The 27,914-nt window shown below is 43.1% G+C and overlaps 1 protein-coding gene across 1 annotated transcript in view; it reads left to right on the plus strand.

Moving 5' to 3' along the window:
• The window catches only part of UNKL (unk like zinc finger), an 84,663-nt gene that overhangs the window by 19,274 nt on the left and 37,475 nt on the right, over window positions 1–27,914 (plus strand). The window contains exons 3-8 of the mRNA XM_069734295.1: window positions 12,265–12,441; window positions 12,688–12,818; window positions 16,245–16,380; window positions 16,614–16,731; window positions 20,705–20,789; window positions 20,911–21,077. Coding sequence (XP_069590396.1) covers window positions 12,265–12,441; window positions 12,688–12,818; window positions 16,245–16,380; window positions 16,614–16,731; window positions 20,705–20,789; window positions 20,911–21,077 — 814 coding nt within the window. The remainder of the gene's footprint in view (window positions 1–12,264; window positions 12,442–12,687; window positions 12,819–16,244; window positions 16,381–16,613; window positions 16,732–20,704; window positions 20,790–20,910; window positions 21,078–27,914) is intronic.

The raw sequence follows: 27,914 nt of genomic DNA on the forward strand, positions 1-27,914 counted from the left end.
TGCCCGACTAATCCACCTGTCCCCCCGCTATTCCCCAGCCTCTCCCCTGTGTCAAGCCCTTCACTGGCTTCCTATCGCCCAGAGACTCCAGTTCAAAACCCTCACACTGACATACAAAGCCATCCACAACCTGTCTCCTCCATACATCTGTGACATGGTCTCCCGGTACCTACCTACACGCGACCTCCGATCCTCCCAAGACCTCCTTCTCTACTCCCCTCTCATCTCTTCTTCCCATAACCGCATCCAAGACTTCTCCCGTGCTTCCCCCATACTCTGGAACTCTCTACCCCAACACATCAGACTTGCGCCTACCATAGAAACCTTCAAAAAGAACCTGAAGACTCATCTCTTCCGACAAGCCTACAGCCTGCAGTGATCCTCAACCTACTGAACAGCCGCACAGCCAGCTCTTCCCTCTCCTAGTGTATCCTCACCCACCCCCTGCAGACTGTGAGCCCTCGCAGGCAGGGTCCTCCCTCCTTATGTACTCGTGTGCCTTGTTATCTGCTCATGTTTAATGTATTTGTCTATATTTGCCCCGTATTCACATGTAAAGCGCCATGGAATAAATGGCGCTATAAAAATGTATAATAATAATAATAATATAACACAGCCACGTACTATATAACACAGCCCACGCAGTATATAACACTGCCCATGCAGTATGTAACACTGCCTGTGTAGTATATAGCAGCCGCGCAGTATATAACGCAGCCCACGTAGTATATAGCAGTGTGGGCACCATATCCCTGTTAAAAAAAAAATAATTAAAATAAAAAATAGTTATATACTCGCCCCCTAGGATCCACCGAAGCTCCGGCGATACGCACGCGGCTGCCGCCATCTTCCGTTCCCAGGATGCATTGCGAAATTACACAGATGACTTAGCGGTCTCGCGAGACCGCTAAGTCTTCTGGGTAATTTTGCAATGCATCTCTGGGAACGGAAGATGGTGGCAGGCGCGAGCGCATCGTCGGACGACGGAGGGTGAGAATAGCAGGTTTTTTGTTTTTTATTATTTTTAACATTACATTTTTTTTACTATTGATGCCGCATAGGCAGCATCAATAGTAAAAAGTTGGGGACACACAGGGTTAATAGCAGCGGTTACGGAGTGCGTTACCTGCGGCATAACGCGGTCCGTTACCGCCGGCATTAACCCTATGTGAGCGGTGACTGGAGGGGAGTATGCGGGCGCCGGGCACTGACTGCAGGGAATAAGGAGCGGCCATTTTCTTCCGGACTGTGCCCGTCGCTGATTGGTCGTGGCTGTTTTGCCGCAACCAATCAGCGACTTAGATTTCCATGACAGACAGAGGCCGCGACCAATGAATATCCGTGACAGAAAGAAGGACTGACAGATAGACGGAAGTGACCCTTAGACAATTATATAGTAGATATTACTCAATACTGTAAAGTTCTTACATTCTATTTGGTGGAGGATTTTGTAACACATGGAAAGCAAAAAATCAATCCCATTCCGCTCACGTTGGTGCACGCTATGAGTATGATGCATTCATACTGCAAGATAATCATGAACAGGCGTTCTTAATAGCAATAATTCAAAGATTATCTTGCAGTGTAAACGGGCTGCTGATTACCCCTCGAGCTCATTCTTTGGGTGACATCTTTTGCACAGTTCAAAAGGTTATCTTTCTCGGCGGTGCCTCATCCCGTGTAAACAGCATTCGCGCTGCTGAGAACTATACGCAGCGAGCGATCTATTACTAATCGCTAAGTGCGCTTAGTTTGCTTTAGTCTGCATCTCTTGTCAGGAAAAATTCAGCTTAAAATACACTTTTTTTTTTTTTTATGCATTTTTCGTGTGCCAACTGCCTCTTCAGAGAGGAAGAGGACTGAAACTTCAGTGCCGCCTGTTGTTAGTAGCAATCCTAAAAGTCGATATCGAACCTTGGGATGAAAGCCAAACCAGAATCTCAATTTGCAGAAGTGGTGTTTCGGAGTGTTGCCCCTCGTCAGTGCAGAGTATGAGAACTGATTTGGCTAGATGAGAGGCTTACCTAGCCAAATCACATCTTGTACTTTGCACTGACGAGGGGCAATACCCCGAAACACCACTTCTGCAAATTGAGATTCTGGTTTGGCTTTTATCCCAAGTCATATGGCAAGGTTCGATATTGACTTTTAGAGATGGCTACTTCCAATAGGTGGGTATAGAGTTTGTGCTCCTTTTCTGTTTGAAGAGGCAATTTGCATATTAAATTTTTCAGAGGAGCATGCATGGCCTATAAGTCTCCTCGCTCTGAAATGCTAAGCCTGGCTTGTCACTCTCCACAAGGAGAAATGTTACCCCATAGATGATGCATTTTTCACACTGATTTTTTCCCCCCACTTATTAGTATGGGTAAAATCTGCAGCAAAAATGCTGAAAGAATTGACGTGTGGCAGATATAAATCCGCACCAAATCTGCAAGTCACAAATAAGCAAGGTGCGCACGAGGCTTCAGGATTCTCTTTTATTTTGCTGGCAGCAGGAAACCCTTCAGGTTTTGTTACAAATTTTCTACAGAAAATACGCATTAAAATCTCTCCAAAATCAATACTTGTTCCAGAAAATAAAAAAAAAAGCCAGCACTCTCTGTTCTAAAATATTCCAGATTTATTAAAAATCCAAACAATGGTTTATAGTACAAGCAGCAATATCAAAACATGGACGACAGCGAGTGTATAAAATAAATATCAGGCGATGCGTTTCTGACCGCCACTGTCCTTAGTCAAGCTCACATATATTTCTATATTCACTTTTTCCATGCAATGCATACTTATGGAATACAGCAGAAGGCTATACTATTTTATAAGGTTGATTTTAAAATAAATATACTGATATACCAGCACGACACGGGCCGAAAGGACACTGTTTTTGGCTTCTGTCGGATAAATAGGAGCCTTAGGATACTTGTGACACGTGCGTCGGGAGCTTTCCCAGAATTTAGCCTTTAGGCGATGGTTTCAGGACGTCCTTTAGAAGTGCGGCCATCCTGGTGAAATCATACAGGTTCACTGTTTTTCCTACAGAGCTAAATGTTTAACAATCAATTTTAGTACTGCTTTTTTTTTTTTTTTTGTTTTTTACTATATTTTTCTTTTTCTTTAGAAAATTGTCAATTACCCACTCACTTTGGGAAGTGTTTGATACGGTTACATGCATTATAATCCTGCATTGTTGTCCGTTCCGGGTCAGCAGTTCTTGCACGGAGCGTACTGCCGCTCTTTACACACTCGCAAGCTCAATAAATCCTGCCGCGTGCTATGGGAGTTGAATAAAACTTTTTTTTTTTTTTTTTTTTTCTTTTGATGGTTTTTCTGACCTCTGATCCAGCGAGTATCTATGGCTCGATTTGAGTAGAATTCCTGGAGAAATTTTGATACGACTCTTTTTCACCCAAGAATTCTTTCAGATGAGTGTAAAAATCTAGTCGACTAGAGTTTATTTGTGCCCTATTGCTGTACGCCGCCTAATATCCTCGGAATTACCTATCCGGGTATGTGCACACGCTGCGAATTTGGCTGCAGATTCGCAGCAGTTTTCCATGCGTTGTACAGTACCATGTAAACCTATGGAAAACAAAATCCGCAGTGCACATGCTGCGGAAAAAAAACCGCGCGGAAACGCTGCGCTGTTTATTCTGCGGCATGTCAATTCTTTGTGCGGATTCCGCTGCGGTTTACACCTGCTCCATAATAGGAATCCGCAGGTGTAAACCGCAGGTGGAATCCACACAAAAACGCAAAAAAAAAATGCGGTGAATCCACAGTAATTCCACAGGAAATCCGCAGTGCAGATTTACCAAAATCAGTCTGGAAAAATCTGCAGAGTAATCCGCAGCGTGTGCACATAGCCTCAAAAGTCATTGTATAGCTTTAGCATCTCGTCTCACTTGGAGCGTAATATAACACAACGAGGATGTCTGACTCTCATTAAAAATTACCTGTTTGGCACAGATGGGAGATTTGGCTCTGATCTCACAACCTTTTGCTTCCCTATTATCAGGATGTTTGTTAGTAAAGGGCACACATGCAAATATATTTGCAAATGTGGAAATTTATTTTTCCGTGCAAATAAGTCTTGTTCTTTCCCGTTTTATGTACATGTGGTTTAAAGGGATCCAGATCCCCTATATACAGTATAGTTAAGTTTATTGGGGGTTAAAAATACGCACACGTACACTTACACGTACAGACACACACGTACACGTATGTACACACACGCTTTCCAGACCCCTTCTTAGTGGAGTAAGAAGACTGTTAGGCTATGTGCACACTTTCAGGAATGTCTGCAGAATTTTCCTGAACAAAACCAGACTTTTTCTGCAGGAAATCCGCATGCTTTTTTTTTTTTTTTTGCGGATTTTTCACGTATTTTTCCGGAGCTTCCCAATGCACTAATATACCAACATAAACGTGAAAAATCAGCAAAATTAATGAACATGCTGCATTTTTTTACCGCATGCTTATTTATGTATGCGGTTTTTTTTTTAGCATTTTTTCTGCAGAAAACTGATTTTAAAAAAACGCAAAAAATCATGACCGTGTGCACATAGCCTAACTGGTCAGGAAAGTCACTAGCTTTTTTTTCTTTTTTTTTTATACCACTCCCTTCGCTAAAAATTAGAGCTTAAAGGAGTTGTCCAACATTGGGAAAAAAAAAACAGCTGAAGCGCTGAAATAACCATTTACATGGTTAATAACTCGATCCATTGGTCCTCCCTGCAACGATGACGCCATTTCTATCATTGGCCGCAGCAGTCATGTTTTTTATGTAGGTGAGCCTAGTGATTTGGCTGCAGCGGTCACATTAAAAGGTAGTCTGCTCCCCAAACACTAATTCCACAGTCCTATTGGCCCCTGTAAAATAGCATTCCTTTAGGGTAACAATCCTTGCCTTTGCTGTGCAGAAAATGCTGTTTAATCAGTATGCAGATTAAGGTGGTTGCACCCTTGGCGTGGCCAAGAACTCTATTCATCCTTCCACCCCTGATTTGGCATCACACAGCATTTTCTTGTATAATGAGTGACAGCGCTCGCTTGCCTGGAGCGTGCACTGCCACAATAGAGCGGACACACAGTGTTGGCGCGCTTGCACAGTTGGTGGTGCAGAAGCCATCATGTGGCCACACACACAAACCTCTGCTGCGACAGCTCGCTACACTAATACACTGGGAAGCATTGCAAGCAGCCGCAGCAGAGATGTCTGAGAGCGCAAGCAGGAGGATTCTGTTCAGGCAGCGCTCCCTCGAGGCAAGCGAGCAATGCCAATCAAATTATAGGGGAGAGCCGTGTTATATTAATTCAGGGGCCAAAATGATGCACTGACCTCTAGGCCATACCATGCGTGCACCGAGTCCCCCAAGTTGCATTTTCTGGACACTAAAGGTTAGTTTCCATAAAAAGCAAAGTCCCCCTGTATGACCATATATTTGATATAATTAGTGTTTGGGGGTGACATACACCTTGCGGATATGACATAGTTGCTGCAGGAACAAACAGTAGCCTAAATGACCTAGTTGTGCATGTTGAAGACCCATGACATCGCGGCTAGGATGGGGCCATCCAATCAGACAATGGCAATAGCGGCCACAACAGCAGACGTGGCGTCATTCGTGGCTCGGGAGCGTGGCCGATTGGAAAGTCCTGGGTATGATTCCCATCTCTGGATCCGAGCCCCCTTCTGTTAGACCTTGGTCTGGGTGGTCCTGCTGAGAGGTGTAATAACATGTCGCAGCCGCGGTGTACGGGAGCGATGTGCGCCTGTATCTGTTCTGTATAATCTGTCCCTGCGCACAGATCACAGTGTGGAATAATGTGCAGCCCTGGAGCCGCCATAAAGATCTTACGGAGGCAGCAAAATTTTTCAGACAATAATCCTCAATCGAAATGTCTCCCGGAATGAGGATTGCGGCAGTCCCATGTAAGAGCACCGCGAGCTTCATCTGCTCTTTTATAGCTGTCACTCCGCTTTATTAGGTGATGAGATACTACACAGACGCTATTGGTGAGGCCTCCAGGAATCATTCACCTTTTATTTCTGCTTTCACAGGCGGCAGCCTGCATTAAAGGGAGCTGGTTGGCAGCGTGCCAGCGCCGGGCTCATTCTGTTGCCATGACAGCCTTGATGTGATGAAAATGGAATGCAGCTCCGTCTACACTCTCACCTGTTTAATGCGATGTATTATGCAAGCCACTTACAGCAACATGCTCCTCTCTTTTTTTTTTTTTTTCTCTTCATTTTGTTTTTTGTCTCCATGGTTTTTCGACAGACATCTGCTCCAGTTCCTGGAAGTGGCCCCCTCTTCTGAGGTGGATGGTGTAATTATACAGCTCAGATAAAGAGATAATTGAGGGCCTCAAATAATTGGGAAAATGATGTAGCCCTCCCCATGTTTCCTTCCTTGTCTGGTCGTCGTCTGTGGGGTGATGGGACGTGTCTTGGGGGTTCTTGTTCTGCTGTCACTACGGATTTTAAAAAAAAGAATGCACGGGAGGTTTAATGGCCACTGTAGCTTTAACTATGAGCTCCTTTAATAGTTAGTGTGACAAATTATCCAAACACCCGACCACAAGGTGTCTCTTTACTCTTTAACTTGCTGTTTGCTGCCTGTTGTCAAGTGTAATCCATCTCCAGCAGAATACACACCCAGATAATTACACTAACTGGGACGCTGCTGGTTTTAGTCTTTCTGCTCCTGCTCTCCTGTCTGTCACACTGCATACAGACAGAAGCGAGAAGCCGGCTTTCAGTCTAGTATAGGACATCTAAGTCCATCCATGGCTGCATGAGCCCTTAGTATAGATCAGGTATTTTTATATGTCCTTTTTGTACACTCCGTTTCCATTTTACCTTCTAGTCACTGACAGCAGGCATTCTTGTTGCCATCCCAAGAATATAAAAAGACATGGGGGACGAGAGTAACATTTTTGTCTTAAGAAACAAGGGCACTTCTGCTGAATTTGACAGACATCCTGTCCCGCCCCGACTGATTTTGGCAGAACTGCAGAAAGTTTCCAAAGTTTACAACTTTTCTGGGGTTAAATCTTTCATAAATCGGGCCCTTAGTATTTCTTATGAATGACCATTTACTTCTTTTGTTTACCCAGTACTGACTGTCATCTATGAACTAAATAACATTTGACTCCAGACTGATGCACTGTAAGGCTGTGTGCACACGTTGCGGTTTTTTCATGGCTTTTTCGCGTTTTTTCCCTGATAAAAACGCTATAAAACCGCATACAAGAAGCATCCCATCATTTAGAATGAATTCCGCATGTTTTGTGCACATGATGCGTTTTTTTCTGCAAAAAAAACGCATCGCGGTAAAAAACGCAGCATGTTCATTAATTTTGCGTTTTTTTTGTGGATTTCCCACTACAAAATGCGTTGGGAAGTGTCTGGAAAAAAACGCGGCAAAAACGCATGCGGTTTTCTTGCAGAAAATGTCCGGTTTTTCTCAGGAATTTTCTGCGAGAAATCCTGAACGTGTGCACATAGCCTTAGAGTATGTTTCCACGGCAGGGCCGGCGTCAGTACCCGGGCAAGTGCCGGGGCCCTGGCGAGATGGGGGGGGGGGGGGGCCATTTACGGTGCGCAGCTGCAGCAGGAATACTCCAGGAGTCGGGACCATCACCATGGATACGCAGAGTGAGTCACTTCCAGGCCGGGCCTGGGACTGAGTTTCACGCAGCTGCAAAACTCACGAGTCAAGGCCGGCTCCGCCATCACCATGGATACGAGTCACTTCCAGGCCGGCAGTCGCTCTGTCCTGCCACTTCCAGTCGTGTGAGAGCTCAGAAAAGAGATCCAGCTGCAGGCGCAGGCAGCACCAACCAGAAAGAGGAGCAGGAGCAGCAGTTAGGTGCACGGACGGTGCACCCGGTCCCAGGCTGTGTCCACAACGGAACGTAAGCAACGGCGAAGTGAAGCAGTGAGTGAAGAGTGAGTCTTCCTCCAAGTTCCTGGTCCCAATGCATTGCGGGGGTGGGGGGTCGGATGCAGCCTCCTGTGAGCCTGGTTGTAGAGAAGCCATATTGCTGATATGGTAGAAGTGCTTAGCCCATCAGCTACAGTATAATGGATATGTCTGCACTCTGTGTCACTACGCAGAATACATTCACTTCAGAAGAGATATTTAGTATGGCGGCTGGTAATGACAGGCTTGCATATGGAGCTGGTGTTTGGAAAACATGGCAGCATCAAGACACTGCCAGCCTTACCCATTCTATCAAGCAGGTGTATCATTGACATAAAGGTACCGTTACACTAAACGACTTACCAACGATCACGACCAGCGATACGACCTGGCCGTGATCATTGGTAAGTCGTTGTGTGGTCGCTGGGGAGCTGTCACACAGACAGCTCTCTCCAGCGACCAACGATCAGGGGAACGACTTCGGCATCGTTGAAACTGTCTTCAACGATGCCGAAGTCCCCGGGTAACCAAGGTAAACATCGGGTTACTAAGTGCACGGCCGCGCTTAGTAACCCGATATTTACTCTGGTTACCATTGTAAAAGTAAAAAAAAAAAAACAGTACATACTCACATTCCAATGTCTGTCACGTCCCCCGGCGTCAGCTTCCCGCACTGACTGTGTCAGCGCCGGCCGTAAAGCAGAGCACAGCGGTGACGTCACCGCTGTGCTCTGCTTTACAGTCGGCGCTCACAGCCAATCACAGCACAGACTTCCTCACAATCGGAGTTGTCCTTTGACTAGGTCATGGGGTATCCTGTCTTTTGTGCTATGTAAACTGTTGTCCTCAGTGACTGACTATGCCCAGGCCTTGACTCGGTCTCACAGCAAGTTTTTCTGTTTCTCGTGCGTTTGCTGTAGACCTATTTATATAAGGTGCGATCACATATTATAGATATATTTCAGTCCTACCTACCAACCATGTGGCACAATGCAAAAATCACCATAATGTGAGAAGGTGGGCTCAGAGATAATGGCCTCTTCTGACCGACACATTGTCCTGCAGGATGACCACTAGGATCGCTGCGAGGCCGCGATTTGCCAGCGCCTACTGCATCTAAATACATGTGGTGTAACTTATCAAATATCACAGTTTATCATTAGTACACGGTAGACTCAGTAGTTACCAAGGCCAGTCCTAGCCTAGACTGTCTGTATATACTAAATGGCTGGCTGAGTTATATACTACGTACGTGGGCTGTGTTATATACTACGTCACGGCCCAGGCCTGTGCTATATACTACGTGGGTGGCTGTGTGTTATATACTACGTGGGCTGTCTGTGCTATATACTGCATGGGCTGTGCTATATACTGCGTCTGCGTGGGCTGTGCTATATACTGCGTGGGCTGTACTATATACTGCGTGGGCTGGGGTATATATTACATCGCTGTGCTCTATACTACGTGGCCTGTGTTATATACTACATGGGCAGTGTTATATACTATGTGGCTGTGCTATATACTATGTGGCTGTGCAATATACTATGTGGCTGGACAGTGTACTATGTGGCTGGGCAATATACTATGTGGCTGGGCAATATACTATGTGGCTGGGCAATATACTATGTGGCTGGGCAATATACTATGTGGCTGGGCAATATACTATGTGGCTGGACAATATACTATGTGGCTGGGCAATATACTATGTGGCTGGGCAATATACTATGTGGCTGGGCAATATACTATGTGGCTGGGCAATATACTATGTGGCTGGGCAATATACTATGTGGCTGGGCAATATACTATGTGGCTGGGCAATATACTATGTGGCTGGGCAATATACTATGTGGCTGGGCAATATACTATGTGGCTGGGCAATATACTATGTGGCTGGGCAATATACTATGTGGCTGGGCAATATACTATGTGGCTGGGCAATATACTATGTGGGCTGTGTTATATACTACGTGGACTGTGTTATACACTACTTGGCTATGGTATTTTCCTCTGCTGTATCTGCATTATGAATCGTGGTATGTGTTAAAGAGGGGGGCCCACTGAGACTCTTTCGCCCGGGGCCCTCAAAAACCTGAAGCCGGCCCTGTTCCACGGTCAGGATTTGACGCAGGTGAAATCTGCATCTGAGATCACTGGCAGGTCACCTGCATTTCTGTTTGCGGTTTTTACATGCATTTTTTAAGCTTGCGTTTTTGATGCGTTTTTTTTCATTACATCCCTTTTTTTTTTTTTTTTGTCACTTGAAATAAAGCTTATTGAAAGTTGGCTTCTGGGAAGGAAAAAAAAAAGTGATTTCCTGTTTGCAGATAGGGTATGTGCACCCAGTCAGTAAACGCTGCGTTTGGATGCTGCATACATCTGCAGTGTCAAACCCGCAGTGTCCAGCTGTTACAGCGTAGTGGATGGGATTTCATGGAATCCCATCTCCACTATGTGTTGAAAGACGCAGGCGGCAGACCTGCGTAACCGAACATGTGGCGCGTCTTTCCAGACTGCAGCATGTCTATTTACGATACGGAGATGCTCAGTCCTCGCAGAGTAAATTTCCCATAGACTATCATTACATGCGGTAAAACCGCATCTAATTATTAGTCACATGAGTAATAACTGTGGAAACGCAGCTTACTACACATGTGTGCTAATTTACATATGTTGAATCTTGTGTCACATCCGGAAGTACGTGACAGGCTGGGGTCACACTTGTATAGAAATACATGCAGCCGCACACTCCGGTCCCGAGTGCCGGGTGTTGATGCGAGACTCTCGCGAGTTTCTCACATCACACTCGCAAGTGTGACACCGGCCATACACAGTAAGTTCCTGAAACAGAGAGAGGAATATGTAATGTGACGTCCTTTCCTATTATTTTTTTTTTGCTAAATAATTAAAAAAAATAATAATGTTGTGCGCTCCCTCACAATTTTCCAAACCAGCAGAGGGAAAGCCAGCAACAGGGGGCCGATGTTTATAGCCTGAGAAGGGGTTAATACCCATAGATCTTCCCAGGCTATGAATATCAGCCCGTAGCTGTGCATTTAGCCTTTACTGGCTTTTAAAATGTGGGGACCCCCACCAAACAAAATGTGGGGTCTCCCCATAATTAATAACCAGCAAAGGCTATGCTGCTGGCTGATATTAATAGCCTAGGAAGGGGCCATGGATATTGCCCCCCGGCTACAAACACCAGCTCACAGCCGCCCCGGAAATGGCACATCTCTAAGATGAGCCAATTCCAGCACTTAGCCTCCGTCTTACCACTTGCCCTGTAGCGGTTGCAAGTTGGATAATAGTTTGGGGGTTAATGTCACCTTTTCTATTGTAAGGTGACATCAGGCCCAGTTTAGTAATGGAGAGGTGTCAATAAGATACCTATCCATTACTAATCCTATAGTTGTTAAGGGGTTAAATAAAGACAAAGGCAGAATAAAGTACCGTATTTTATTGAAATAAAACACAACACAGTTTCCCATCTTTATTATACAGCCAATCCATGCAACGCCCTCGATCTCCTATAATAAACATAAAATAATCAACCAGCACAAATACTCCCAGATCTGACGTAGTCCTAAATAACGAGTGTCCAACGACGAGTTCAGCTCTGCTACATCTGGATCCCTGACATCTAGATACAGCAAAGCTTGTAGATGACCACCGGAGATAACTCTCCGGGCGTTCACCTTCACTGCAGTTCTCACGATCAGCTGACCGTGAGAACTTGCTCTCTTTTTACGGTTATTCTGGCTTATTGGTTTTTAGTAACGGAAGTGAACTCAGGTGGCGATTACCGCGCTGCTGCATTTTTTTACACCTTGGCGAGTAAGATCTTGTGTTTTGATAAAGGCAAAATAACAAGCAGATTAATGAGCTTTTAATTAAGTAAGTGACACCTCAGACACCACCTCCAGGAAAGCTTCAGGGTCTCAGTAATTTTCTGAAATATATACAGGGACTCTGCCGTTAAAATATATACATTTCTATTATATATAAGCTATCTAAAAATGATAGCATAAAATTCCATTTAATTTGTATTAATCTATATTAATCTATAATTATAATAAAAATGCTTAAAATATATATATATATATAATATATATGTGTGTGTGTGTATTATATCACTATAGCGCCATTTACTCCATGGCACTTTACATGTGAGGAGGGGTATACACAATAAAAACGTACAGTGATCTGAAACTATGTCATGACTGGTACAGGAGGAGAGAGGACCCTGCCCGCCATCTAGAAGGACTGCTGGGTGAGGATACAATAGGCGAGGGTCAAGCAATATATATAAATTTATTTATTTATTTTCCTTTTTCAGTTGTCCATATTTGCATAGGACAACAGGCGACACTGAAAGAAAGTATCATCTACGCTATTACAAGACCGGTACTTGTATTCACGAAACCGATGCTCGAGGACATTGTGTGAAGAACGGACCCCATTGTGCCTTTGCCCATGGTCCTCATGACCTTAGACCTCCTGTCTATGACATAAGGTGAGATGACGCTTTGTTTCGGTCCGACGTTGGATTTTTGGGGGGAGGGACACACTTTACAATGTTGTTGGTTGATTGTCTCGTCATATACTTTCGATCTGACAGTTCTATAAGTGGCTTATCTCTAAGGAAATAACTATTTGACAACTTTTGTCCTCGACTACATTATACCAAGGTCCTATAACATGCGGCTGTCGCTTTTTGTTTTGGGTGCACTAAGTAATCGGAAATGTTATTGTGACCCAGGGAAATCCAAGCACAGGAAGCCTTACAGAATGGGCAACTTGGGAGCGATGGAATCCCTGACCTGCAGCCGGGAGTGTTGGCCAGCCAGGCAATGATCGAGAAGATTCTAGGAGAGGATCCCAGGTGGCAAGGTAAGCCCCCGAAGAGGCACAGTTGTATCAGTGTTACATGCAATAATGGAGAGAAATGGGTGTAGTGCAGGAGCACAAGAACACAAATGAATGGACGGTTTACTGTCCGGGCCACTCATCTATGCGGTAGGTTCCCAGGGAATGTTGCAGAAAATTATTTTATTTGAAGGATATAAAAGATTATTATTACCGTATATACTCAAGTATAAGCCGACCCCCCCTAATTTTGCCACAAAAAACTGGGAAAGCTTAATCACTCGAGTATAAGCCTAGGGTGGGAAATGCAGCAAAAGTAAAAATAGATACCAATAAAAGTAAAATTAATTGAGACATCAGTAGGTTGTGTTTTTGAATATCCATATTGAATCAGGAGCTCCATACAGTTTATGATGGGCCCCATAAGATGCTCCATCTATATACATAATTGTCTAAGGGTCACTTCCGTCTGTCTGTCCTTCTGTCACGGATATTCATTGGTCGTAGCCTCTGTCTATCATGGAAATCCAAGTCGCTGATTGGTTGCCGCAAAACAGCCACGACCAATCAGCGACTGGCACAGTCCGGAAGAAAATGGCCGCTCCTTACTCCCCGCAGTCAGTGTCCCCGGCGCTCCGCTCCCCGCAGTCAGTGTCCCCGGCGCTCCGCTATATACTCTCCGCAGTGTCCCCGGCGCTCCGCTATATACTCCCCGCAGTGTCCCCAGCGCTCCGCTCCATACTCCCTTCCGGTCACCGCTAACACAGGCTTAATGCCAGCGGTAACGGACCGCGTTATGCCGCGGGTAACGCATTCTGTTACCGCCGCTATTAACCCTGTGTGTCCCCAACCTTTTACTATTGATGCTGCCTATGCGGCATCAATAGTAAAAGAAAGTAATGTTAAAAATAGTAAAAAAAAAAAACCTGCTATACTCACCCTCCGTTGTCCGCTGAGCCGCTCGCGCCTGCTGCCATCTTCCTTTCCCAGCGATGCTTTGCGAAATTACCCAGAAGACCTAGCGGTCTCGCGAGACCGCTAAGTCATATGGGTAATTTTGCAAAGCATCCGGGGAACGCAAGATGGCGGCGCACGCCCATCTGCACAGCGCCGTTGGATCCCAGGAAGCGGAGAGATGGGACGCTGAGGAGCAGAATGGTGAGTATGTTCAACTACAAGGGGCCCTCGGATCGTTAGGTGAGTATGTTTTATTTTTTTAACCTGTGACATACGTGGCTCGGTAATATACTACGTGGCTGGGTAATATACTACGTCACTGGGCAATATACTACGTGGCTCTGTGCTGTATACTACAAGGCTGGGCAATATACTACGTCGCTGTGCAATATACTACGTGGCTCTGCTGTATACTACGTGGCTGGGCAATATACTACGTGGCTCTGTGCTGTATACTATGTGGCTGGGCAATATACTACGTCGATGGGCAATATGCTACGTAGCTGGACAATATACTACGTTTCATTGCTTATTTCGGACAATATACTACGTGGACATGCATATTCTAGAATACCTGATGCGTTAGAATCGGGCCACCATCTAGTATTAAAATATGCCCCGTATAATCCTGCATAAAGGTTAATAATGGCCCCATAAGATGCTCCATAGACACATTTGCCTAATATAATGCTGCACAAATGCTGATTATGGCCCCATAAGATGCTCCATAAAGATATTTGCCCCCATATAGTGCTGCACAAACCTTAATTATGGCCCTATAAGATGCTCCATACAGACACTTGCCCCATATACCGTAATGCTCCACATGCGTTATTTATGGCCCCATACAGACACTTGCCCCATATAGTGCTGCACAAACGTTATGGCCCCATATAGTGCTGCACAAATGTAATGGCCCCATATAGTGCTGCACAAATGTAATGGCCCCATATAGTGCTGCACAAACGTTATGGCCCCATATTGTGCTGCACAAATGTTATGGCCCCCTATAGTGCTGCACAAACGTTATGGCCCCATAGATGCTCCATATAGACACTTGCCCCATTTGCTGCGATTTAAAAATAAATAAATCGCATACTCACCTCTCCGTCGCTCAGGCCCCCGGTGCTTTCAATAGTTACCTGCTCCTTGTTCCGGTGTGACTCCGTCTTCTGCACTGACGTTCAGCAGAGGGTGTGTACTAACTACGTCACCGCGCCCTCTGACCTGAGCACCACTGCTGAAGACGGAGCGGCGCCCGGAACGAGGAAAGGTGACTATCGCGCAGTGCTCCCCTCCCCGTATACTCACCTGGTCCTAGCGAGGTGCAGTCCCTGCTTCCCCGACGCCGCAGCTTCATCCTGTAATGAGCGGTCACCATTACCGCTCATTACAGTAATGAATATGCGGATCCACCTCTATGGGAGGTGGAGCCGCATATTCATTACTGTAATGAGCGGTACCATGTGACCGCTCAGTACAGGGAAGCAGGGACCGCGCCAGGAGTAGGCGAGTATAATTTCACAGCCCCCGCTCCCCCTCCCCTGCCGACCCCTGGGTATGACTTGAGTATAAGCCGAGAGGGGGACTTTCAGCCCAAAAAAGTGGTCTGAAAATCTCAGCTTATACTCGAGTATACACGGTATTTATTTTATTTTTTTTTATTGCATTACATGATAGTTTTGCTTCTGTAGATATCAAGAATCTCTATCACCGGATTCTACAGGAAGCAAAATTGTACGGTCAATTTATAGGGTTAGAAGGCATTATTACCCATGACTGTCTGTTCCGCTTTGTTTGGAAAGTTGAACCTGGAAAGCGGTGACCGTACTAAATATTCAATGAGTGAATGGGATTAGCATTGACTCATCCAGTGCCGAAGTCTATTCAGAATGTGTAAATTCTGCAAAAAAAACAGTGAAGAGACCTCCAGATGGTACTTTGCAGATGATGACATCTGAGACACGAGCCCCCATGCAGAGCAGAAGATGCGGGGTACAGCTGGAGGCCCGCGACGTTCCCATTCTTCCCATATATTCACAGTGGTGCGCTGCCATAGTGCGGTTAAAGGTCAAGCGTGTTTCTAATCTGCGTGCATTGTGTGATCCAATCAGTTTCCATAGATTTATGGAAGATTAATTTAAAAAAAAAAACTCTGCAAACATGTATTAATGCGTCTGTATCCTAAAAAAAAAAGTATGTGCCAGGCGCCGCCATCTGGTGGTGATGTATGGAAGGGCAGCACATGTTACATTTCTCACTTGCACGTCATTTAGACATCCTTATTGATGCGCTATTTCCATCCAGCCGTAATGTTTGCTAGCTTGGGAATATTGTAAAAATGTTTTTTCTCCTTCACCTCATTGGGGGACACAGACCATGTGTCCCCCAATGAGTGGCTCGGAGAAAAGGATTTTACGGTGAGTACCCAAAAATCCCTGTTTTTTTTTTTTTGTAATTTAATAAACAACTTTTTTTTTTTTCTCTTCACAGATACAAACTTTGTACTTGCCAGCTATAAAACGGAGCAATGTACTAAACCACCCAGGCTCTGTCGCCAAGGATATGCCTGCCCTCACTACCACAATAGCCGGGACAGGAGGCGCAACCCAAGGAAATTCAAATACAGGTGCCCGCGTCATTGTTTGTGCACAGTGTTGGTTTAGGGTCGTATACACCCACCTATATCACACACGAGTCGTCTGTGTTGCACCTTTTACATATCATAAGGCCAGGGATCACCATGAGCTGTAACATTGCAGCAATACCACAAATTCAATGCAAATTTCCTTGCAAAATGGCATTTACTAACAGGTGTTTTTTCTTTTTTTTCATTTATTATTGGGCGTTGTTCTGTTCTAGATCCACACCGTGCCCAAGCGTGAAACATGGTGATGAGTGGGGAGAGCCTTCAAAGTGTGAAAGTGGGGACAGTTGTCAGTACTGCCATTCCCGCACTGAGCAGCAGTTCCATCCAGAGGTGAGATGTCCTCCTGGTCACCTGCAAGAATTAAGACATTTCACAATCCCTTTAAGAGTTTTAAACTTTTTTTTTTTTATTTGTTTTGACAAGCTTCAGGATGAGTTATTATTATTATTATTATTATTATTATTATTATTATTATTAATTAACTTTTTTTTGCATACTATGAACACTATGAACACTTTTTTTCATCTGTTTATATTCATCATATAGGATACACAGAGTCTCCATGTATCCTATGTGATGTACAGTCATAGCCAAAAGTTTTGAGATGGACACAAATTTTGTTTTTTTCAAAATTTGCCTCTTGTTATAGTGGTAAAGTTATTTTAATCCTAAATCTGTTTATTCAATGCCAAAATCCAATCTCTATTCTATTATACTTTTATTAAAAAATTACCTATCATTCCCTCACTACGCTAACTGTTTTTTTCTTTTTTTTTTCTTTCCCTACTTCCTTTTTGAAACTTCATTTGAGTACCTTGTTGCATGGTGGAATGCTCAAACAAGTCGTCATCAGTAGACAGAGGCTATAGTCACTGCCTCAGCCCCTGTACCCATCAGTGGCGTAAATTTCAGAGGCTGGGTTAGTCCCTGCTCTACTGAGCCTACATTGGATGTAATTTCCAAACAAATGCTCAGTAGGATTTTGATACAGGAAAGATATATATCTTGGTACCGTCTTAGCCAGTAGATAGAAAAATATTTAGAATTGAGAGTCCTCAGTGGTTGATACCTTAGGTATCAACCACTGAGGACAGTAGGATTTTGTCATTATGGAATTTTTTTTTTTTTTTTGGGGGGGGGGGGGGGAATGCTCAGTGACGGTGCGCTCCCTCGCCAGCTCTGATGAGAAGAGCGCACTGTCACTGTGCATTGTAGTGATAAAATATGGCTACCAGAGACATTCTGTCTATACGATCTGATGTTTTATCACTACTCTCATAGTTATATACTGGACTGGTTGTCCGACTGGAGATCACATAACCCAATATTCCTGTAATGAAGAAAATTAAATATCTAGATGTAAATGAGGTGGGATGAATGCCCCTGTACCCATCATTGGCGTAGTAGAGGCTGGGCTAGTCTCTGCTCTACTGAGCCTACATCGGATGTAATTTCCAAACACATGCTCAGTAGGATTTTGTCATTATGGATTTTTTATTTATTTTGGGAATGTTCAGTGACAGTGCGCTCCCTCGCCAGCTCTGACGAGAAGAGCGCACTGTCACTGTGCATTGTAGTGATAAAATATGGCTACCGGAGACATTCTGATGTTTTATCACTACTCTCATAGATTAGTTATATACTAGACTGGTTGTCCGACTGGAGATCACATGACCCAATATTCTTGTAATGAAGAGAATTAACCCTCTGTCACATACAATATTCGGACTAACGAGTTCACATACAATGTGCCTGTCAGGCGCCTGCTGGAAAAATACCTATAATATCTAATGTTTGCAATTTCAGTGCTCTAAAAGTGATCAGTGACCTTCATAGGGATGTAATAAAAGAGACTACACATAATCAGTTGCAAAAAAAAACATTTACTTAACATAAAACTAATAACTATGAAATACAAACTTTTCAAAACTCCCGCCAAATAGTCCCCAGTTCGACTCTCTCAAAAAAATGTACAAAGAAAATTTTTGAACACAAACTTAATTTTAAGGTACCTTAAGTACTATTAAAAACATATTCAATCAGAAGTAGATGCTGAGGTTTCCCCAGAAAAGTCACACTTGCAGAGCAAATAGCAAGAATTACACACCATTTTTGCATGTGTCAGGCAAATTGCTTTATGACATTTGAGACATTCATAATTGGAAAGCCTTCTGGTTCCGCTTTCTGTTTGGCAGGTGGTGCATCTTCTTTTGTGAGGTGGTGCAGATGGTGACTTTTCACCATCATCTTCTGGGCGGAACCTTTTGAGCTGAACTTGAAGGCGAGAGGGGATACCGATTGTTTTCACGCTTCTCCTGCGTAGCTCTCCAATAGTTCATGGGCCAATTTTTTCAGATACAATCGTCTACGGAGTGGTTCAAGCTTGTTTTCAAGATAAATTACTTGTGAATTTATACCACCCAAATTCAACATAGCAAAAAATATGACCATTGGCCAGCGTTTGATGTTTCTGCTGACGTTGAAAGTGGAGCACATCTGATCTGCTGTATCCACACCCCCTTTGGTGGCATTGTAAAATGTAATTATCTCCGGTTTTTTTTCTGCCCCAGTCCCAGGATCGATGGCAGCATCATCATGAAGTGTTGATAGAAGAAGTACGATTTTTTTGGCATGTGGTACATAGGAAACTAAAGCCTTTCCATTATGGAATGCAAACATACTGCTGTACTGTTGTCTCTCTTTCACACTTACAAACTGTGGCGGCAATTCCCTTTTGTTTTTTCTAACAGTTCCCACATATGACAGCTTCTGAATTTTCAGATAATCAATCAGATCACAACTTGTAAACCAATTGTCAGCTGTAATATTGCGACCCGATCCAAATAAGGGTTCAGCCAGTCTTTTTACAACATCAATGGGTTTGTTGCTCACACAGTAAGGACCTTCTGGTTGTTTTCCTGCATAAACTTCCAGGTTGTAAGTGTAGGTCTTACTGGCATCAACAAGGGCATATATTTTTATTCCATATTTGTTTGGCTTTGATGGAATATATTGACGAAAGGCACATCTACCACGAAAACCAGGGAGCATTTCGTCAATAGTGAGATTCTCTCCAGGGTAATAACTTTGTTTACAGTTTACAACAAATCTTTGAAATATATCACGAATTGGAGCAAGTCGGTCATGTGTTTTGCGTTCGGTTCGGGTAGTTCTGTCGTCAAACCGAAGGCAACGAATTAGAATCTTGAATCTGTTTATGGACATAACAAGGCTAAATTTTTCAACTCCATCCCCATCTTTACCCCAAAGTTCCTCCAAACTTTGTCTATTTGCCCTATAAGCTCCTGCAAGGTACAGTAATCCAAAAAAAGCACGCAGTTCTATTTCATCTGTGGGCTTGATAGTTCTGTTGCAGATGTACTTGTCCTTTATAATGTCTATATATTGGTTGGTATATGTGACAATACAGTCCAGAATGTCATCTGTAAATATACTGTTCCAGCATTCAACTGCAGTTTTTGCATTACGTGCAGTTCCTATTACTGCAGGAAGGTGAGTAATAATGTTTAAAGGTTCCCTACGTTTTTTCTGGAATGGCTTCTTGTTCCATTTAGTATTTTTTATTTTTTCCAATATAATATGATCCAACTTCTTCATCCTCACCACTGTCACCATCTTGCTCTGTTTCAGAAACCAGGACACATTCTTCCACCTCATCATGAGAATCAATCTCACTTTCCTCTCCTAAATCCTCATTCAGTGTGAGGTCTCTATCATCTAACAGCATGCTTGTTACTTCCTCAACATCAAGTTGTTTGGATAAATTGTACATTTTCCTCTCCATTTCAGCAGATAATCTGAAGCAAGAGAAGGAATATGTTAGGGAACTACTGTATATGCCTGAGCAGCACACTTTCTTTTAGAAAATCTCCCTTATTTCTATGAAATATCCTCACATTTTGTGCTATACATTCATAAAACAAGCTAAATAAACTATTGTGATGAATAAAAACATAAAATACCAACGTTACTGAATGTGACGTATTCACATACAATGAGCCTGAGAGATCTGTGCAGCTATATCCTCTCCCCTGAAGCTCTGAAATCCAACTGTGATATCAGGTTTCACAGACCTTCAAGAGACAGGAGACTACCTGGAGGGAGGGGGTTTCCTCACAATCTGGTGAGGAAGGAGAAATGAAAGTAAAAGAGAAGCGCCTGTCAGATCAGTTGTATGTGACGGAGGGTTAAATATCTAGATGTAAATAAGATGGGATGAATGTGAGAATATAAATGGTGGGCAGAAAAAAAAATGTATTTACCACCATTGTCTTTCTCCTAGATCTACAAGTCTACAAAGTGCAATGATGTGAGGCAAACTGGGTACTGCCCAAGAGGACCATTTTGTGCATTTGCACATGTTGAACGTAAGTTGCTGGCATCCTGTATGTGGTGGAGCTGAGTATTCTCCTTTCTTTCGGCACATGATGGCTGTAATCCAGCACATGATGGTAACTATTTTTTTTTTTTATTATTATTTTTTTGCAGGGATTCCCTCTGCTGAAGAGACTCTGAATGTCATGATGCAATCAAGCTGTCACCTAAAACAAGCCCCGTCTCTGTACTCGTCAGACGGTATCGGTCTCTCCGGCGACTGGAACACTGCGATGAGTTGTACCAATAGCCTCCTGAACCACAGCGAGCAATCCACAAATGTAAGTACGGCCACCGGTAGCCACCGTTCAGTGGATTATTTGCGGTTTTCCATAACGCCACCGTACACGATGATGTAGTAGTTTGCACCAGGATATTCGTTGTTGCAGACCTCCGAGCTAAAATTACAACGTTTGTCGCCATTTTTGCATTCTCTTTTAATATAAGATATAGGCGCCTGTCGTCTTCCTCTCTGAGCAACCTCCTGAGAAGTCCTGCTTGGCATGAATTATTTATTACACTTTTTTTTTTCTTCCTATTTTAGGGATCTTAAAAATAAATTACTTTATTCATTTTCGTGTTTTCAGGATCTGCTGATGACGTGACCTGCAATATTCTCTCCCTTATTAATCCGTCCTCATCTTATTCATTCTGTATCTAAACCATAGCAATTAGAGGGAACTTTCTGATGATGGGGTGTGACTATTAAACTGAGAACGTTTCATCAAATTTTCCATGTTGAACTGAACACACCATATGATAGCGGCTGCAGAGTTGATTAAAAAAAAAAATTATTTTTTTTTATATTTCATCTTTCCGTTTCAGAGATATTACCAATTTTTGACAACTAATGAGTTAATTTTAGTTAAGTCCAAGTGGGTCTTTTAACATACAGTTTTCACTGGGGGCGTGTCCTTCTCCCTTGTATGATACTGACCAATCATAAACAGGCAGCAACATAGAAGTGCAGAAGGATTTGTGATGATGTCATTAGGATCACTGAGAGGCAAAAATGGCAGAAACCTTTACCCTGTGTCCAGTTCAACCGGATAAATTTTGGTTTAAGGTCGTCTTAAATTAAGTTCTACGAGTCCCTATCACACAAAACCTTTAGAGAAGCGTGGTTCCACAGACCTCATCCCACACAAAAAGATAAAATTAGTTTTGGTGCACATGTAGGACCCTATTCATTAAGGTGTTTATGCTAGAAATTTGGTAGAAAGCACTTTAAGAAGTCAACATTTTTGCGCAACTGAGAAGTTGTGCAAAATTTTTTGCATGTTTATGGTATCTTAACGCCAGTTTCTGCAAAATGGGCCGATCATAGAAGAAGCGTGGCTACGCCTGCCTATCTAATTTATGAAATGTTACGCCATGGAGGCACACGGCACTTGTAAGACGCGCCTGATGAATGAAATGCTGTGCACCTCTTAATTAATTAGGTGCATCTTACTCCACTACACCCCTTCATTTACAATGCCAGCCTTAATCAATCAGCCCCATAGTCTTATATGTTCAGGAACTGTAACGTTTCCTATGATTTTATCTACTATCCACTGTTAGAGTAGGTGGATCGAAATCGGCAATCTTCCAGCACTATAAGTGCTGGCACTTCCTTTCCTATGCTTCCCAGCATGCATTGCCCCTGCAGTTAAGGTTAAACTCCCGCTGCCACTTCCTGTTATCTGTGTCAGTGTCTGTTCTACTAGAGACGGATTACACAGGACACCAGTTGGACAGTTTGGAGTAATCCGTATTGTCGCATCACATGTCTGATCACCACATTCTCAGGGAAAAATACTGCGATTATAATGGAAGTTTCAACATTTTTATGACAATTCTCCTGGAAGCCCTTAAACTGGATTAAGCATTCCATTAACATTTCTTCACTTCTTTTTTAGAAAGGTTGTCCTATCGTCTACGTTTATGACGCACAGGCGTTACCAGATAAATAGAGGATAGGTCAGCACTACTAGTAATCTCAGTCAAATTAGTGGCGTAACCTACGGAAGATATACATCATTGTTTACGTCAGGAGTCCGTTATAACATAGCTATATGTGGTGCTCAACAGAAGAAGGCAGTATCCAAATTAGGAACAGAGAAAAAAGTGGCACTCACCCCGTGGATAAAAAAGTTATTCCTTTATTATACACCGGGTGGAGGATACAGACAGACCGAAAAAAGAGCAACAACCGTTTCGCACTGCCTAGGGCTTCATCTGGGCTCTGTTATCTGCTCCACCCAACCCCTGGCTGGGGTTTGATCCCCTGACAGAGAGCTGATTTATTTATACAAATTGTGTGGCACTAGGTAACTGGTTTTTATAATATGTCTCCAGCCACCTGGAAAAACAAGACCTAGTGGGGATTGAGTGGAGTTGATAACAGACCCTGGATGAAGCGCTTGGCAATGCGAAACGTCTATCGCTCTTTTTTTTTTTTCTGTCTCTATCCTCCACCCGGTATGTAATGAAGGAATAACATTTTTAGCCTTGGGGTGAGTGCCACAGTTTTTCTCTCTCTGTTCATAATTTGGATAATTTCCACAGGTTACACCATGAACATCAGGACCCGCATCTGTCTTGAGCGGGGCACTGGCGCACATTGCAGGGATAAAGTCCATTCTTTCATTCTTCCATTCCAGCCGTTCTTTAATCTGTGTTGTGACTGGGGCTGATGATGTGCAGATCTGTAATGCTCATGTATTGTACTGCGCACCCGCTAACCTGCCCGACTAAAGGAGATGTAGCTCAGACGGTATCAGGGCCGGGACAACGTACTAGGAATATTTAACTTGCTGTACGGTGAGACGAAACCATCAGGCACTTCCATTATTTGTCTTCTGCATCCGTATTCTTCCTCTACAGATTTCATGCTGTAGTAGTCCAACAGTGGCCTCCAGCTCAGGGAGCAGAAGCTCCTTCTCGCCTGTTGGGTCCATAGGCAGGCCAAAAACATTAGCAAATGCTTTGTGTTGTGAATCTACCACTCCAGGTGTCTCTTCACCAGGCTCTGCCTATCCAAGAGCACCAGGTCATGGAACACGAAGGCCAGGTATGTGTCCATAATTGGGATTGACTTGATCTTTTATTTTTTCACAGCTTGGACAATAAATGTTTGTTACAACCTCCTTTCATTAATGTAATGTGTTTGTTATATTTAACCCCTTTACCCCCAAGGGTGGTTTGCACGTTAATGACCAGGCCAATTTTTACAATTCTGACCACTGTCCCTTTATGAGGTTATAACTCCGAAACGCTTCAACGGATCCTGGTGATTCTGACATTGTTTTCTCGTGACATATTGTACTTCATGATAGTGGTAAAATTTCTTTGATAGTACCTGCGTTTATTTGTGAAAAAAACGGAAATTTGGCGAAAATTTTGAAAATTTCGCAATTTTCAAACTTTGAATTTTTATGCAATTAAATCACAGAGATATGTCACACAAAATACTTAATAAGTAACATTTCCCACATGTCTCCTTTACATCAGCATAATTTTGGAACCAATTTTTTTTTTTGTTACGGAGTTATAAGGGTTAAAAGTTGACCAGCAATTTCTCATTTTTACAACACCATTTTTTTTTAGGGAACACGTCTCATTTGAAGTCATTTTGAGGGGTCTATATGATAGAAAATGCCCAAGTGTGACACCATTCTAAAAACTGCACCCCTCAAGGTGCTCAAAACCACATTCAAGAAGTTTATTAACCCTTCAGGTGTTTAATAGGAATTTTTGGAATGTTTAAATAAAAATGAACATTTAACTTTTTTACACAAAAAATTTACTTCAGCTCCAATTTGTTTTATTTTACCAAGGGTAACAGGAGAAATTGGACCTCAAAAGTTGTTGTCCAATTTGTCCTGAGTACGCTGATACCCCATATGTGGCAGTAAACCACTGTTTGGGCGCATGGGAGAGCTCGGAAGGGAAGGAGCGCTATTTGACTTTTCAATGCAAAATTGACAGGAATTGAGATGGGACGCCATGTTGCGTTTGGAGAGCCACTGATGTGCCTAAACATTGAAACCCCCCACAAGTGACACCATTTTGGAAAGTAGACCCCCTAAGGAACTTATCTAGAGGTGTGGTGAGCACTTTGACCCACCAAGTGCTTCACAGAAGTTTATAATGCAGAACCGTAAAAATAAAAAATCATATTTTTTCACAAAAATTATATTTTTGCCCCCAATTTTTTATTTTTCCAAGGGTAAGAGAAGAAATTGGACCTCAAAAGTTGTTGTCCAATTTGTCCCGAGTACGCTGATACCCCATATGTGGCAGTAAACCACTGTTTGGGCGCATGGGAGAGCTCGGAAGGGAAGGAGCGCCGTTTGACTTTTCAATGCAAAATTGACAGAAATTGAGATGGGACGCCATGTTGCGTTTGGAGAGCCACTGATGTGCCTAAACATTGAAACCCCCCACAAGTGACACCATTTTGGAAAGTAGACCCCCTAAGGAACTTATCTAGAGGTGTGGTGAGCACTTTGACCCACCAAGTGCTTCACAGAAGTTTATAATGCAGAACCGTAAAAATAAAAAATCATATTTTTTCACAAAAATTATATTTTTGCCCCCAATTTTTTATTTTTCCAAGGGTAAGAGAAGAAATTGGACCTCAAAAGTTGTTGTCCAATTTGTCCCGAGTACGCTGATACCCCATATGTGGCAGTAAACCACTGTTTGGGCGCATGGGAGAGCTCGGAAGGGAAGGAGCGCTATTTGACTTTTCAATGCAAAATTGACAGGAATTGAGATCGGACGCCATGTCGTGTTTGGAGAGCCCCTGATGTGCCGAAACAGTGGAAACCCCCCAATTATAACTGAAACCCTAATCTAAACACACCCCTAACCCTAATTCCAACGGTAACCCTAACCACACCTCTAACCCTGACACACCCCTAACCCTAATCCCAACCATATTCCCAACTGTAAATGTAATCTAAACCCTAACTTTAGCCCCAACCCTAACTGTAGCCCCAACCCTAACCCTAGCCCTAACCCTAGCCCTAGCCCTAACCCTAGCCCTAACCCTAGCCCTAATGGGAAAATGGAAATAAATACATTTTTTTTTATTTTTCCCTAACTAAGGGGGTGATGAAGGGGGGTTTGATTTACTTTTATAGCGAGTTTTTTAGCGGATTTTTATGATTGGCAGCCGTCACACACTGAAAGACCCTTTTTATTGCAAAAAATATTTTTTGCAATACCACATTTTGAGAGCTATAATTTTTCCATATTTTGGTCCACAGAGTCATGTGAGGTCTTGTTTTTTGCGGGACGAGTTGACGTTTTTATTGAAAACATTTTTGGGCACGTGACATTTTTTTATCGCTTTTTATTCCGATTTTTGTGAGGAAGAATGACCAAAAGCCAGCTATTCATGAATTTCTATTGGGGGAGGCGTTTATACCGTTCCGCGTTTGGTAAAATTGATAAATCAGTTTTATTCTTCGGGTCAGTACGATTACAGCGATACCTCATTTATATCATTTTTTTATGGTTTGGTGCTTTTATACGATAAAAACTATTTTACAGAAAAAATAATTATTTTTGCATCGCTTTATTCTCAGGACTATAACTTTTTTATTTTTTTGCTGATGATGCTGTATGGCGGCTCTTTTTTTGCGGGACAATGACGCTTTCAGCGGTACCATGGTTATTTATATCTGTCCTTTTGATCGCGTGTTATTCCACTTTTTGTTCGGCGGTATGATAATAAAGCGTTGTTTTTTGCCTCGTTTTTTTTTTTTTTTTTTTCTTACGGTGTTTACTGAAGGGGTTAACTAGTGGGACAGTTTTATAGGTCGGGTCGTTACGGACGCGGCGATACTTAATATGTGTACTTTTATTGGTTTTTTTTTTTTTATTTAGATGAAGAAATGTATTTATGGGAATAATATATATTTTTTTTTCCATTATTTTGGAATATTTTTTTTTATTTTTTTTACACATTTGGAAAAATTTTTTTTTACTTTTTTACTTTGTCCCAGGGGGGGACATCACAGATCAGTGATCTGACAGTTTGCACAGCACTCTGTCAGATCACTGATCTGACATGCAGCGCTGCAGGCTTCACAGTGCCTGCTCTGAGCAGGCTCTGTGAAGCCACCTCCCTCCCTGCAGGACCCGGATCCGCGGCCATCTTGGATCCGGGGCTGGAGGGAGCAGGGAGGGAGGTGAGACCCCCGGAGCAACGCGATCACATCGCGTTGCTCCGGGGGTCTCAGGGAAGCCCGCAGGGAGCCCCCTCCCTGCGCGGTGCTTCCCTGCACCGCCGGCACATCGCGATCATCTTTGATCGCGGTGTGCCAGGGGTTAATGTGCCGGGGGCGGTCCGTGACCGCTCCTGGCACATAGTGCCGGATGTCAGCTGCGATAAGCAGCTGACACCCGGCCGCGATCGGCCGCGCTCCCCCCGTGAGCGCGGCCGATCGGCTATGACGTACTATCCCGTCCAGGGTCAGATAAGCCCAGGGCACCTCGACGGGATAGTACGTCTAAGGTCACAGAGGGGTTAAAAAAAATAAATAAATTTTTATATATATATATATATATATATATATATATATATATATATATATATATATATATATATATATATATATATATATATATATATATATATATATATATATATATATATACATATACATATACACAGTGGGGCAAAAAAGTATTTAGTCAGTCAGCAATAGTGCAAGTTCTACCACTTAAAAAGATGAGAGGCGTCTGTAATTTACATCATAGGTAGACCTCAACTATGGAAGACAAACTGAGGAAAAAAAAATCCAGAAAATCACATTGTCTGTTTTTTTATCATTTTATTTGCATATTATGGTGGAAAATAAGTATTTGGTCAGAAACAAACAATCAAGATTTCTGGCTCTCACAGACCTGTAACTTCTTCTTTAAGAGTCTCCTCTTTCCTCCACTCATTACCTGTAGTAATGGCACCTGTTTAAACTTGTTATCAGTATAAAAAGACACCTGTGCACACCCTCAAACAGTCTGACTCCAAACTCCACTATGGTGAAGACCAAAGAGCTGTCAAAGGACACCAGAAACAAAATTGTAGCCCTGCACCAGGCTGGGAAGACTGAATCTGCAAT

Source organism: Ranitomeya imitator, chromosome 7, assembly GCF_032444005.1.
Source record: "Ranitomeya imitator isolate aRanImi1 chromosome 7, aRanImi1.pri, whole genome shotgun sequence".
Classification (NCBI taxonomy): domain Eukaryota; kingdom Metazoa; phylum Chordata; class Amphibia; order Anura; family Dendrobatidae; genus Ranitomeya; species Ranitomeya imitator.